The following is a 15,893-nucleotide window of genomic DNA, read 5'->3' as shown; positions in this document are numbered from 1 at the left end:
TAGTCCCCTGCCATGGTTAGTTTATAGAACAATGTCAGGCTTCGCTTTATATACTGGACCCACCACAATATTAGCCCCAGCTCAAGACGAATTACAGCGATGGGAGTAGTCTTTGGAAATCCCAAGACTGTCCTCCAGATTTTCCCCTCTAGGCAATCGAGGAACTTCTGATTTTGAAATGAGATCAATTCACAGCCATATAATAACATTGCTCTTACTTTTAGTTTATACAACTCAATTAAGGGTGCAGAGAGAACATACAAAGCTTACGTTTAACCGCCTTCATCATAGATATACATGGCAAAAACTTTTCCCTAATTTTTCCTTTTTGATTCTGAGTGGAACAGATGGATGAAATCGACACGCCTAAGTAACTTATTGTGTTACTCTGCTTACAGGTAAATCATTTAGTCTCCAGGCATAAGATTTTGCATTACGTTTCTTAGAAAAAGTAATAACAAAGGATTTCGACGTATTACTTGACAGCTTGTTTTTACACAAATATTTCTTGACCCCGCCACCCCCTTCAAGGCTGTCTGTAGACCACCTTGTGTGTAGCCCCAACAATACTAAATCATCAGTATATGCCAAAATATTCACCCTCAAATAATATTCACCCTCAAATCCCTCCACTTAGGTGGATAACTTTTCCATTCTTGACTCTCAGTCCATAGATCATCATGGTAAAAATGAAAGAGTATGGGGCCAGCGCACAGCCCTGGCACTTCTTTGGCAACAGGGACGGCGCTGGATAGGTCCCCATGCCTGTTCAATCGCACCCTAATTGTATTATCTGAATACAATAGCTGAATCATTCTGAAGAGGCCCTTATCGATTTTCCACTTTAGTAATTTGTCCCACAGATTGTTAATATCAATGTTATCAAATGCGGCCTCAACATCAATAACTGCATTATGCAAGGATTTCCCAAGCCTCCAATATCTGAGGCACAGGCACATAGAGTTAAAGCACTCACGGTGGTATCAACCCCTTTACGAAAGCCTGTTTGCAGCGGGCTAATTATATTAGCTACGGCCCATCTAGTCAGGCCCCTCAGTATTAGTTTGGCAAAAACCTTTTGCAGAGGAGTCAGTTAGAGCTATGGGACAGTAATTCCCTGGCAGAGCTCTATCACGTCTCTTATAAACAGGACAATGGCCGCCTTCTGCCAGGAGCTCGGACATGCAGTGCCTTCAGTAATTTGAACAACCAACCTAAATAGGATATCAGAGCACAGATCTAGAGTTTGCTTATACATGCAATTAGAGACCCCATCTGGACCACTTGGTCGTTTTATTTTTTAGAGCCTCTATGATCATCTGTCAAATTGACATCTTCACCAATTATTAACATTATTCTGAGCACTAGATGTCATATATCCAGAGTCTCCATTGAATTTTGAGGTCAGGTGCTCAACCCATGCTCTCTCCGACACACTACAACTTTGCTGGGTTGACTGTTGGTCAACAATACCATTTAGGATATGCCAGATTGCCCTCATATCTTTCCTAATAACTTTCTTAAAGACTGCCTGATTTTGTCAATATGTAGTTTCATGTTATGAAATCTAAGCCATCTACCATATGCCAATCTGGCCAACTTAGCTTTGTTTTTTAGTTCAGCCCTGGCTAGGGTTCGGTAGTGACCTGCCAAAGCCTTAATATGTTGCGGCAAGGATTTCTTCTCTCATTTATTAGGATATCGAATCGATTGCGATGACCCGGGATGATAGCCCCTGACAATTTTACTTGGGTAGTCTTAGGAGCTCCCAGTTTAAGCAATACCAATTGGAACTCATTAGGATGAGTATAAGCATACTCTTACGTCCCGTCCACTTTCCTCCATACTTTTGGGACATTTGCCCTCATTAGGACCTTGGCGTTAAGGGGTTAACGGCACCGTAAAAGGTGTCGGCGCTGTTAAACCCTTAACACCTGATTACGAGGTCCCTTTGCGGGACCCGACCTGAACAGCTGGTCTAGACCAGCCATTAAAGTAGGGGCCCGCAAAGGGACTCTCGAGGTAAGTACGGTACGGCAATTTGTGGTACCGTACTTACCGCCTTCCCCATTCCCATTATGCCATATGGGGCAAAAATGGGAATGGGGAAGGGCCATGGTGGCATGGGGAATTACCGCCCCGCCAACCTTGGAATGGGGTGGTAATTCCCCATTCCGCCATGGCGGACTCCGGCATCGACCATGGTGCTAATAGCACCATGGTTTTCCGCCGGAGTCCTAATGAGGGCCATTCCGTCCAATGGGACGGGACCGGAGCACTTTTGTAAAAAAGCATCAAATTGAAAAATGTGTCCTCCCTCTCTTTTTACGCGGGGTACCACACATGGCTGTAACCCCGACCTCCTTAGCTCTACCCCTCGCATCTCTCTTCAGTCCATTTCTCTGCGTGGTTGGGGCTGGACACACTTGCATCACCGGGAAGACATTTTTCTTCTTTCCCGTTGTCCTTCTCTCCTGCTCCGGTTCTGCGGTTGCGTAGTCCACCGTCTATGCCGGATCTTTTGGGATTTGTCTCTTGTTCCTCTTGCGAATGTCGTTTCGCTAGGGTGGATCCCCATTCTTTCTGCTTGGAGTGTCTGGGAACGGATCACCGCTCGGACTCTTGTTTCTACTGCGACCCCCTTTCGGTCCGGTCACTTCAGCATCGTCTTAGTCGGTGCCAGCGAGTTCCTTCACCGCATTTTCAACTCTTCATCGACGGAAAGAAGAGACGCCCGGTAAGTTCTTTACTTTTTAGGGCACCCCAGCCCGGGAACTCCTTCCCGGGGTCCTCCAGGTCCGGGAGGAGCTTCAAGAGCTCTGCTACCAGCGTTTGCCCCGAGGTGCCTTGCAGGCCTAATAGGCGTACCAGGGTTTTCTCTGAGGGTTCCCGCGAGGGGCCTGCCTACACCGGATCACGATCCGAGGTTCACCAACCAGGTGCTAATAGCCAGCCCAGTCGTGCTGAGGCTTTGGGTACTGGAGTTAGCTCCGAGGTCTCCTTATCTGGAGCTTCCCATACAGACACCGGGGTGTGCCCTGAGGCCTCCGTTGAGGCTTTCTGTCCCGAACCACGGTTCGAGGCCCCTCTCGGGGGAGCTACACAGACCGGACTCCGTTCCGAGGTTCCTCTCATCGAGGCTAAGGTGTGTACCGACAGAACTGAGAGACCCGTTAATGTCTTTTCTGTGAGGTGGATTCCTCAACATTCCCACGCTTGCGGTGATACCGGTTCTGTTGAGGGGGCACAGGGAGAGGTCGCTGACCGTTTCTCCTCTGTTACCGGCTTGGCCAAGGTTCCTCTCTTGGAGGCTAATTCAAATAGTCACAACAGGATGTCCAGTAAACATCCCAGGCCTCATAGTACCAGCTCTGCTGAGGATTCTGGTGTCAAGGCTAAAGTTTTGATCAAGTCCCCTGACCAGTCTGTGGAGTTACCTGCTTCATCCACCCATGTGACGCAGTTCTCCTCTGATGCTCACAAAATGGCGGGCCATCCCGTGTGGTCTACGGCGCCCATTTTGGATTCTTCCCTCACACCCACGCTATCGATGGCGGGTGCTGGGAACCTTGACAACCTTGTCCACGGGACAGTGTGAATCCGTTTCACCCCTCCTATGACTCCCGCGCTCGGATGCCACTACCGTATACGGTGTCGCTTCCGCCTACTTCTGCCCCACTGGTCTATATAGACCCCGTTGGTGGCAGGCCCTCTTGGCAGCCTTCCTCACTACGTTGGTGGGGGTATGCCCCTCATGAGCAGCCTCTGCCCATTCCAGTACCAAAAGTTTCGGATGCCTTTTTTGGGAAGTTTGAGTCTTATGAACATTGATCCCATGAGGGAGTACTTTAAAGGTCTTTTTAGGGAAATCTGCCCTGTGGTGCCGCATCCTGCCCCGGCAGTTCCAGTCATGGCACCTGTGCCCCGGCAGCGGTACCACCTCTACCTCCCTGCCCGCCTCCACTTCTTCCGCCTCTGCCTCCGTTGCCTGCGGTTAACAAGACTCCAGCAGAGCGAGACGTCAATTTGACGCTGGTCGTATCGCAACCGGAAGATCCTGGACGACCCTCAGGCAGACCTGGATAGTGAGGAACAGCCCCACTCAGTCGGAGCATTCCATGACCGGGTTCTGGACATGTCACTCCTTGACATACCAGTACCAGTGCTTTCGGGGGCGCTCACCATGTCTCTGCAGGAGCGCACCGGCCTGTTCCTTCAGAAGGACGTTCTGGCCGAGGCACACAAAGTCTGGGATAAATCCCACACTGGGCTGCATATAAATTTACACCTTCGAGGAAGTAGCCTTGGCGTCATGTCCACTCCCTTCCTCAACAGTGGTTACGGCCGCCACTCTGAATCCAAGCGGCCCTCTGCAGCCGCGGCTCAAGTTCTGGCCAAGGAAGACAAGTTGCTAGATTCCTTGGTCAAGAAGGTTTTTGCCAACTCTGCGCTGTAATTGCATCAGGCTAATGCGGAGCTCATTTTGGCGGCGGCGAATATGAAACTGTGGAGGGATTTGGCGGACTTCCAGGAGTTCATTCCAGGGGTCAGGCTGGAAGACTTTAAAGGCGGTTTGTCAGACGCCAGGGTATTGGCGCAGGATATGCTGGAGGCTGCTGCGAACCATGTCGACACCTCAGCTCGAGGCCTCATGTTGGGAGTGGACACCTCTCGTCAAGCTTGGCTTCATGCAACAAAGTTTTCGAAGGAAGTCCAAGATAAAGTTCTGGACCTGCCTTTTGAGGGCAAAGAGCTGTTTCATTCTTCAACGGATGATGAGCTCACAAAGACTAAGGCAAGCACGCAAACTGCCAAGACTCTGTCAGTGCTTGTGAAGCCCCCAGTCAAAGCTCAGAGATCTGGATCCCAGTCTCGGTCCTCCTCAGGCTTCAGAGGGTACCAGGACCGCAGGTCACGCAGAGCTGTTCCTCTGACGGGTAGCACCCGTTGGAGACAGCAACGTGGTCGATTTTTCTCTTGGTCTTCAGCTTCCTCTTCAGGGACAGGTAGTCTCTCTGCCGAAAAGTCTGCAAAATGATATTTTTTGGCACTCGCACGAGAATCCGGTGGGAGGACGAATTTCATCTCATCTGGAGACGTGGCAAACCATCACCGAAGACCAATGGGTTTTCTCCATCGCTCGGGCGGGCTTCCGCTTGCCCCAACCCCACCCTTCAATCCTCCCTTTTAGCAGTCGTGGATGCCCTCCCTCAGAGCTGAGGTCCAGAAGCTTCTAGATCTCAAGGCGGTGGAACTCGTTCCCCTAGTGGAACGAGGGGAGGGTTTTTACTCTCGTCTGTTCACAGTGCCCAAACCCAACCAGGCTGGCCTGCGCACCATCCTAGACCTTTCCCAGTTCAACCTTTCTCTTCCCCAAGAGAAATTCAAGATGATCACGCCCTGCCAAATAAAGTCCTCTCTTCAGAAGGGCGACTGGCTCAGCATTGTGGACCTTTAGGACGTGTATATGCATATCCTGATCTGGAGCCTGCATCGGAAATATCTGCGGTACTCCGTGGGAGAGGAGCACTTTCAATTCCGAGTGCTCCCTTTTGGTCTCAGATCAGCGCTGCGTGTCTTCACGAAGATGATGTTGGTCATTGCGGCTTTTCTTCGGCTACAGGGTATTCATGTGTATCCATATTTGGACCAATGGCTCCTGCGCAGTCCTTGTTCAGTGAAATGAAGGTAATATAAATCCGGAGAGAGACTGCGCCCAATATTGTTTTTTTTTTTATTGTATTTTTTCAAAGTATTTTATAAGTGCCCTTTAGTGATACACGTGTTTCGGTCTACCTTAGACCTTTCTCAAATCAGGGCTTGGTTAGTTCTAGTGCCCTGTTTCTTATGGAATAGTACCGTCATAATAACCGGGTTAAATCCCTTTGAAGAAAAGAAGCGCGTCTGATCGCGTGCTTGACTGAATCTCGAGGGGGCGCCCTCGAGATTCTTATTACCTTCACCTTACTTAATGGGTTCTCCCACTTTCCGGTGAGACGCGACCTCTCGAAATCTAAAGTTTTCAACTTGAATCAAATATTCAATTCCAATTATGTTGATGTCGCCATGTTAGACCAAACCGCTGTAGCCAAGATTGAGTGAAGCTTGTTCAGTGAAAGCCTCGAGCAACCTTGAGTCTCTCCTCGAGCTCCTGTCCGGCCTTGGGCTTTTGGTGAACTGGCGGAAATCCTCCAGGTCTCTTAGGACCTGATATTCCTGGGTTTCCGTTGGAACACGATCGACTGCAGGGTGTACCTGACTGTGGACAGGATGGCGGATCTGTTGACCACGTGTCAGGTTTTCATTCAGTCAGAGAGCATGTTGGCCTGGTGGTTCCAGAGGGTTCTAGGCCTCATGGCCTCGTGCGTGCTTGCTCTCCCCCTTGCTCGTCTCAAAATGCGACTCACGCAGATGGCTCTTCGGAGCTCCTGGCTTCAGGCAGTGGACCCGGACACCAAAATGATTGCGGTTCCACCCTGCCTGATGTCAGATCTCCTATGGTGGTCATCTTCCAGCAATCTGTCGGTGGGTGCTCCTTTTCAGGAGCCCTCCCCTCAAACGACCATTACGACGGACTCCTCCCTTGTTTGGTGGGGCGGGACATTGGATCATCTTCAGGTTTTTGACCTATGGTCACCACAGGACAGACAATTTCACATAAATTATCTGGAGCTTCTGGTGATTTTCCTGGCGCTCAAAGCTTTCAAGCCACTGATTGCGAACAAAGTGGTCCGCTTCTGCACAGACAATGCGGAATCCATGTTTTACATCAAAAAGCAGGGGGGTACCAGATCACCTCCCCTTCTAGCCATTCAGATTGGGCCACTCAGCACAGTGTTTGGCTGCTGGCAGTGCACATGCCGGGGCAAATGAATATGACTCTCAGCCGACGAGCGGCGGTCAGCTACGAGTGGGAACTGAAAATGGAGATCCTCTCTGACCTTTTTCGCCATTGGGCACTCCAGAAGTGGACCTCTTTGTGACGTCATCAAACAGGAAACTTCCTCTTTATGCTTCCAGGAACAGTCTCGGAGCTTCTTCCCTGGGGGATGCTCTCGAGATTCTGTGGCAAAACATGAGGGCCTTCGCCTTCCTGCCTCTTCCTCTGATTCACCGGGTGCTATGCAAGCTCAGGAACATGACGAATTGCACTCTCCTGTTCATAGCCCGTTGGTGGCCAGCCAGATTCTGGTTTTCAGAGCTTCCGCATCTGTCAGTCTGCTCACCGATCAGGCTTCCACTGATTCCCGACCTGCTTCACCAGAGTGATCAGCAGATGTGGCACCCCTCCCCACAATCATTCAGCTTGGCTGCATGGTGCCTGAGTTCAAATCCTTGAAGAAAGTTTCAACTTGTCCGAGGATAATATGCGTATTATCCAGGTGGCTAGAAAACCTTCGACAAGGTCTCATTATAGGAGCAAGTGGCTCCAGTTCTGTAAGTGGTGTTTAGCTAAGCCGCTGGACCCCAGAGAAGCTACCATCAACACGGTCCTGTCATTCGTTTCTCATGTGGCAACTTCAGGCATACAGGTCTTGTCTTGTAGGATTTATTAGTCGGCTATCACCGCTTACTTGCTCTTTTTCATTGACAAACCCTGTCATTAAAAGACACTTTGCAGGTCTTTTGCATCTTTATCCACCTGTGCGCAACCCTCATCCAAAGTGGGAATTGAATGTCGTCCTCACTGCCTTATGCCATAAACCTTTTGAGCCCATGGCTACAGTGGATTTAAAGTTCCTTTAATGGAAAATGGCTTTTCTGATTGCGGTGACTTCGGCAAGGCGTGTAAGCGAACTTCAGGCCTTGTCTGTAGAATATCCATTCCTCACCTTTTATAAGAATAAGGTTGTCCTCCGGACTAATCCTTCTTTCCTTCCAATGGTGGTATCCGATTTTCATCTGAACCAGTCTATTTCTTTACCCGTCTTCTTTCCAGACTCGGCCTCAGATGCCGAGAGGGTATTGCATAATTTGGATGTCAGAAGTTTTATTTGGACAGAACATCTAAATTTAGGAGCTCTTCCCAACTTTTTGTGACCTTTGGAGATCCGAAAGGAAAGCCGGCCTTGAAAGCAACTATCTCCTGATGGATTGCTTCCTGTATTTCAGAGGCGTATACCGTTCAGGGCCTCCAGCCTCCAAAGGGAATTCATGCCCATCTTGTGCGGGGCAAGGCAGCTGCTGTTGCCTTCCAGAAATGTGTTCCCTGGGAAACCATTGCCAGAGCAGCCACGTGGGCTTCCCCATCAGCTTTTTGTAAGCATTACTGCTTAGACCTGAGCTCCAGAGCCGATACTCAGTTCGGTCAGGCTGTTCTTAAGAACCTCTTCCAGTAAATAAGTTCCATCCACCCGTTTTCCTGTGAGGAGTGCTTGGTAATCTCCCAAAAGTATGGAGGAGAGGGGACGGGACGTAGGAGTATAACAAAGTTACTCAACGTAGTGACTACCTTTCTCCTAGTCCATAGTCCCCTTTCCTCCATACGCCTGCCCGCCGTCCCCTCTAATAAGTTTCCTCTATTATTGTTTAAAGGTCTCAGACCTGGCGATAAAAAAGGACTGATGAGCGATGCGCGGGGTGGAGCTAAGGGGGGCAGGGTTACGGCCGTGTGCGGTACCCCGCGTAAAAAAAGAGGAAGGACACATTTTTCAATTTGATGCTTTTATACAAAAGGGCTCCGGTCCCATCCCACTGGACGGAATGTCCCAAAAGTATGGACGAAAGGGGACTATGGACGAGGAGTAAGGTAGTCACTACGGTGAGTAACTTTGTTAATCTTATCCGCCTCTGAAAGCGAATCCCACCATTTGTTTAACCTGATATTTGCTTTGTTATAGTCACTAGTTTGCCCAAACCTGTAGTAGTTTCCCCTTATCACAAGATCTTTTGCACCCCCAGAATTTACTGTTCTCACAATACCTAGATTTACAAACAAGAGGAGCATAGCGTGATCACTCCATTTGGTAGGAAATATTTTAAAACTACAAAAATTAGAGGGATCTATGTTACCCACAAACAGTCAATCCCAGATTCTGCCACGTCGGGGTGTCTATCCACTTGGCCTCAAACATAAGGTTATTCTGAAGAAAATCCAATCTCTTAAATAGCGACGACCAAGCTCTACTTTTCTGACTCTACTAAAACGCTACTGATACTCACTTCCATCCTGACCACCCTATACTCCGCCCCACCAATCTGAACCAAATTTTCCAGGATCAAACGTATGTCCTGCTTTCACTTTTTTTTTACACCAACATAATGACATGGATCACAACATTGACTGTAGTTGTATAGAGCCCTAACTGTACCAGAAACTGAAATTCTAAAACTCTTGTTTTGAAGTTTAAAAGCTGCCTTCAGTGGATTTCTGCTCTTAAAATATGGGAACAAATATTTTCTTAGAAGAATAACTTGTCCTTATATAATGTCGTTTGGCTGACTAAATGTTTTATGTTTGTGGTGCCTGCTATTGAGATTTCTGATACTGGTGTTGGGTCAGTATTTGTTGATTTGTTGAGTTATCCTTTTTATGGATAGCTTTGTGTCGATAACTCAATGAGGATCAAAATTAAAGATCCAAAAATAAAATGGAAATCTAAACTACAGAGTCGATCTTGCAGACTATATAAGTAAAGTATGTTGGAAGAATATTAGTTGCTTCTAATCTGACTGTATCCATAGGAAATTGTCTTGCAGCATCAAAAATGTAAGCGCAACTTCATTGCTGATTGTTATAGCAAATCTTCTGTAATTTTCTACTGCATAAGGTAATGCCCCTGTGGCCCATAGCTACACAGGGGCATTACTTTATGCGGTAATGGCCCACAGGCGAGGGTCTTATTGCCATTAGTACCCTGGCCTGTTAGACTGGGGTACTAAAGGCATTTTCTTTTCTGTTCAGAAACGCTCTAGGGTTTCGAACAGAAAAAGAAAATGTCAAACAAATTGCCACTGGGGAAGGGAAAACGAAGTACGTTTTCCCTTTCCATGGTGAGCATTGAAAATGAGTGAAAATGAGTGAAAAAAAAACAAATGGCAGCCATGGAAAGGGAGAAGGTATGGCACTGAGTCCCTTCTCCCTTTCCATGGCGGCCATTCAAAAAATAGGAAAAAAGTAAACAAAAAAAAGGCTGCCATGGAAAGGAAGAAGGGACTACGTGTAGTCCCTTTTTCCTTTCCATGTCGGCCTGTCGCAGATCGGGAGCTGACGTGCTGGGGACAGAAATGTTCCCAGCACGTCCACTCTCGAAATGGACAGAAAAGAAGGTAAGGGGTGGGAGGGGGTGGAGGGAATTCTGAGGATGGGAGAGGGGAGTGGGAGAAAGACTTACCTGATTCCCTGGTGAGGGGAGATAGTGGCCGCCAGCACTGAGGATGTTCAGGATTACTGTGTGGTAAAGCCCACGTTCTGAGCATCCCCATTTGCTGGGAGGCCTCCACAACCCCCTCGATGGTTACTAATTGTCAATTACGCTTGTAGCATATACTTGTATGGCTTACTTGAAATGGCTACTAGTCGAATGTTGCATAGATCATAGATTTTTGTTCTTTATAAATAGGTTTTTACTTTTGTCATTCACAGACTCAGCTGGAGACGTATGACTTTTCCAAATTCCACACTCTGAAGCCAAAGTTGATAGAATCCGTCGATAACATGTTGGCAAATAAGATTGCTGCCTTGATGAGCATGATTCGGCAAGAAGAAAGCAGCATGCCAACTCAGATGGTACATGGTGGTGCATTTGAAGGGACTATGGAAGGACCTTTTGGTCAAGGCTATGGGGAAGGTGCCGGCGAAGGTCTTGGTGAAGAAGATTGGGTGGTTGCCAAGGACAAACCTAGCTATGATGAACTTTTTTATATGCTATCACCGATTAATGGTAAAATATCTGGTGTGAGTGCCAAGAAAGAAATGGTTAATTCCAAGTTACCGAACAGTGTCCTAGGGAAGATCTGGAAGCTGGCCGACTGTGATAAAGACGGCATGTTGGATGATGAAGAGTTTGCCTTGGCAAAACACTTAATCAAGATTAAACTGGAAGGTTATGAAATACCAAATGAGCTGCCCATCCATCTGTTACCACCATCTCACAGGAAACCATTGCAAAGCATGGAGTGAGAAGAGTTCAGTGCAGACAAATGGCACACACCTGGTGTGGGACATTATAAATATGACATTTTAAAATAAATGACTATTTACAGAAATTGTTTTTATAGATATTTAAGTGACCAAACCTTGAAATTGCCACATTCGGAGTGGCAGACATTGGCACCATTTCAAAAGCGAAAATAGTGCTTTCAATCACAGCAACTGAAACTTCTTGCCTGCATGACTTTTAAAACCCATCTTATCATTCCTTTGAGATCGACTGTTACTACAGACCTTATTGAAGTACCAATCACCAGCATTCCATAATGAGACTTGGCTTGTCATCACTTCACAACTAACACTTTAATTCCAACATAAGGCTAAAGTAATTTCAGTAATATATATATATATATATATATATATATATATATATATATATATATATATATATATGTCCCAGTTGATTAAGCTTTTTTAAATGTGCCTTCTACATTCATCATCGTTTCACGGTGGCTGAGCTACAGAGATATATAACATTCCTTAATTGCAGTGCTGGCCAAATGGAAAAATACTGGTAATGCTCAGTAAGCGTTGCTTCTTCAGATTCTCTTGCAATTTTCCTTACCCAAGATTGAGATTTGGTTAAAGAAAGATCCAAAGAGGTTGGACTGATTATTTTAATTAATTTCATCCACATGCAGGTCACTGTGGCCTCAACGTAGGATTGTAAAAGCATTCAGGCACTAGATTTAAGTATGTCATTAAAATATGGAGGAAGAGAATACGGAAAATCAAGATGATTAGTAGGGTTCTAAGATCGGAAGGAGGAGGGGGGGTATCTGGCATGAACGCCATTGGAAAATTGTCATAAACAGCAGCGCTTTCAAGTGTTGGTCACACATTTTCACTAGTGTTGTACACCGTTGAAACTTTTTCAAATGAACATGCTTTTATTTCTGTTGACTATTTAACATAGTTTCTGGTGTTGACTGGAAAAAAAAATGATGCTGGGGTAGAGGTGTCCTATGTATGTACACATACACACACGCATATCACATTTATTTGCTATTTTTATACAGCAAATGCCTGTTAAATAAAACAAGTTGTACATACAGTGGTATTCACAGGGAAGGGGTGCAGGTTCTAAAATGGTATGCCAATTTAGCAGTTACCATCGTAATCTAGGGGTCTCTTTAGAATTTTATAGAAGCAAGCAATTCAGATTAGATCTGCAAAGAAAGTTAGACTATTGCTGTGTTCGTGAGGGTATTACAGTATCACTTCATGTCAAATGTTAATTTAGGACTTTGTGTCATGAAGAATGCTTGCATTTCACCATCATGGATATTCAGTAACACTGATTATTCCTGTTCATGTGCGGGGATCTCGCATTTTAGGATTTCTAAGACTTAGATGAAGACCTTCATTGTTTATTTATTAAGATGCTCATTTTGAACTAGGGTTGGAAGCAGCCCACTGGTGAACAGGTTTCTGTAGGGCAACACTTGAGCAATAAGCACCAAGGATGCAGACTTTACTGGCTGGTAATGGCCGGGGATCAAGTGAGTAAAGTAGCACAGGTTCTGGCACCGTTAACTGTTTGTAAAGCCTGTGTCGGTGGTGCTTATAAGTTGTGAAACCGCACTACAGCAGTTTCACAAGTTGGAAAAAAGTTATAAAAGAACATGGCTGCCATGAGAAACTAGAGAAGGGACTATTGTTTGTCCTTTCTGCCTTTCCATTGTCGCTATGACAGTAGCCAGAGGAGACGCAGGAGTGGGAGGAAGGTGACTGCGAGTTTGGCGCCGGCCATGCAGTGTGGTGGAGCTGGCTGCAGATAAGCAGGTAAAGTGTATGGGACAGGAGTGTGGGCATGGGCTAATGCAGTGGCTCACAAGGGTTTGAGTATGCCACCCAGAAGGGAAGATTGCTTTGTCCCCGAAAACAGGACCCTCAGACCGTGAGAAACAGTGAGGCAAAGCATGCATTTGGAGCACTCTGATTGTCTGGGAGACTGCAACATATCCCCTTCCGGGTGCTTATTGAGTGTACAAATGTTATTCTTACTTATTATATTACCTCGGGAGATGATTGTATTTGTTGAAGGCTTGATCTGCTTGTATTTTCTGCAGCAGGTGTACATTGATTTAAATGTTCCTTGTTCCAAGTACTTCATATTTTATTGATCACTGTTTTTAATGTCTCAGTATGGCATAGCTTAAAGGTTTCATTCAAGTCTCAGCCCTTAAAACACAGACCCCACTCTACACCAGATGAGGTAAACATTCAGTCGGTTAACATAGCATCCTGGGAAATGAGCCCAGCCTATACTGAACTGGTGTTTTAACTGATAGCTATGTATTTCAGAACCGTGGAAACTTCAGTTGTTTTAGAAAAAGGATATTGTAAATTAATAGTGTACTGTTTTCTGTGCATAAGCGAAATACTTAATGGCGAAAACAACGACCTCTTCACATAAGTTATCCTGAGATCCAATATTTTTGAAAATACTAGAAAGTATGTTTGACAGGAAACATGTTTAAATTATCCCAAAAGCAGTATCGTGTTTCACCTCACAAAAGCACGTTTTACTGCTTGGCTTAAATAAGGTTTTCACAATTAAGTATTTTATTTTTCACTGAAGAAAAGAAGCACAGCCTTTGCTTAGCAGCTATTTGTGTTCCATCATTGGCAAAGCTTCCCATAGGTCCATGAAATGATCTGGCTTCCTTTGAGCTAGCAGTTTAGTATTAGATTTCCCTCTTAACTGCACCAAGAACACCCGACTTTTCTATCATGTTGACTCCAAAGGTAAGAGTGAAGTTGTTCTGATTTGTAAACATTAGGTGGTTAAGTTGCTATAGTTGTCAACATCCAGCCCTATACCCACTTTCTAAATACGACCTCTCAACCGATTTGGGACACAGAAAAAAAAAGGTCTCTATAAAGTTCAAAACTCTTGAAGAACATTCCTTACACAACATTATCAAACTTGGATACCTTGCCCTGCTTTTGACTTTAGAAGCACATCGTAGAACCGAAGGCACTTTCGTTTAAAGCCTACAAGCACTTTTAATGTTGTGAATTGACCGGTAAATATTTAGTCACATTTTCAATATCCCTCCTTGATAGAATATTGCTTCTGAATTTAATGCTTCTTGTGAATCAAGTTGATTTCACGTTTTGAATAAAACAATTGAGATCCTTGTAATGTAGTATAGCTGATAGAAAATTACTACCTGTGCTGCCTACATTGGCCGGCCTACTGGATTTCTCATCCATTTTCTTAGACATTGGTGTATATGCATTTAAGCAGAGGACATTGGGCCTCATTCCGAGTACGGCGCTAACCAATGGCGCTATTAACGCCTTGGTTGACGCCGTACCCGGACCGGCAGCGCCTTGGTGGATGGCGGAATCACCGAACCATTCCAAGGTTGGCGGGGCGGTAATTCCCCATTCACCAAGGCTCTTCCCCATTCCCAAATGAGCCCCCATAGGGCTCAATGGGAATGGGGAAGATGCAAATAACGGTGACCGTTCATTACGGTCACCGTTATTGGCTTGGAGGCCCCTTTGCGCCCTCGACTTTAACACCTGCTCAAAGCAGGCGTTAAGGGCGAGGGCGCAGAGGGAACTCGGAGTATGGCGGTAAGGGATTACCGCCACCGGTCTCGTTACCGGTGGCCGCTATCCCTTACCGCCATACTCGGAATGAGGCCCATTGTATTGTCTATACCGAAGGTGGAAAGGTCTGGGGGCTTTAATGTTCTGAAAATTCGGGTGTGGTTCAGTCACTTAGATAGTTCAGCATGCCAGTTGTTCCTGACCAAACACATTCTTAAATAAACTCAAGTTAATATTTCGATTACTTATTGAACCCTAATTTGCTATAGGTTGAGTGTTGAAGTTGCAGACAGTCTGTTTCCTGGTTTTATATTGGTATTTCTCTAGTATGTTGGATAATGAAATAAAGGCATTATTTAGTCAATGGACTATTTAGAAATCCATTACTCGTTCTACTTTGTCAGTTTGATGAGAAAGTGGACATAATAACAAATACCAGCTTTATCTAGTTATAAATGAAACCTCTAATTGTTTTCATTTACCAGTCCACAGGCCATGCAAAAGAATACAGAAAAGTACAAGCTTTTTACAACTCCTCTCTCTTTGAGTGCGCAAATAGACATGCCTATGACTCCTTGCAATCACGAACGTGCATGCAACATTGCACTCCCACCCTGGCTTTGGGACTGCTGTGGCTTCAATCAGATAATTACAAAATTGAGAAAATTAAAGCATTTTTCTGGGTCAGTGTACAATTTTCTTTCACAGTTGATGATGTTTACTCGTTCAGGAGATGGCCCAGGGATGGCAATCCTTGTTTGATTGGAAAATGTGTGTTTTACTAGCAGCATTTCTGTGAAATACATGTTTTTACATGTACATTTTATTGCATATATTTATTGTAAATACTGAAATGTGGAAAAATGTGGAAAAATGTAACAATCAGAATTCTAGTCACATAATTTGCTGTCTTTGAAACATTATTAAACTAGCATTGTGCCTTTTAAACACTTACATTGTTCCAAGGAAAGTGTTATTTATGTTCCCAAGATACTTCACATATACCATCATAGCAGAGTATACATATCCTCTCAAATACCATCACGGAACATATACTTATTTCTGATGTTTGTTAATCTGCTTAGAATCACATGCTGTGCATAGGTCCGACATCCAGTGGTCACTGCAGAGTATTGCATTTTGTTTTTCGTAGTCGAAAAGGGGACGTCGACAA

General features: G+C 45.4%; 1 protein-coding gene across 1 annotated transcript in view; it reads left to right on the top strand.

The window, feature by feature from the left end:
- Positions 1-15,673, top strand: part of EHD4 (EH domain containing 4) — a 265,684-nt gene extending 250,011 nt beyond the window's left edge. Inside the window, exon 6 of the mRNA XM_069638815.1 lies at positions 10,586-15,673. Coding sequence (XP_069494916.1) covers positions 10,586-11,122 — 537 coding nt within the window. The 3' untranslated portion in view covers positions 11,123-15,673. The remainder of the gene's footprint in view (positions 1-10,585) is intronic.
- The last annotated feature ends 220 nt before the right edge of the window (positions 15,674-15,893 follow it).

Source organism: Ambystoma mexicanum, chromosome 14, assembly GCF_040938575.1.
Source record: "Ambystoma mexicanum isolate Mex_15411 chromosome 14, UKY_AmexF1_1, whole genome shotgun sequence".
Classification (NCBI taxonomy): domain Eukaryota; kingdom Metazoa; phylum Chordata; class Amphibia; order Caudata; family Ambystomatidae; genus Ambystoma; species Ambystoma mexicanum.
Note: the sequence above shows the minus strand (reverse complement) of the source record. Positions and strands in the feature narration are given on the sequence as shown.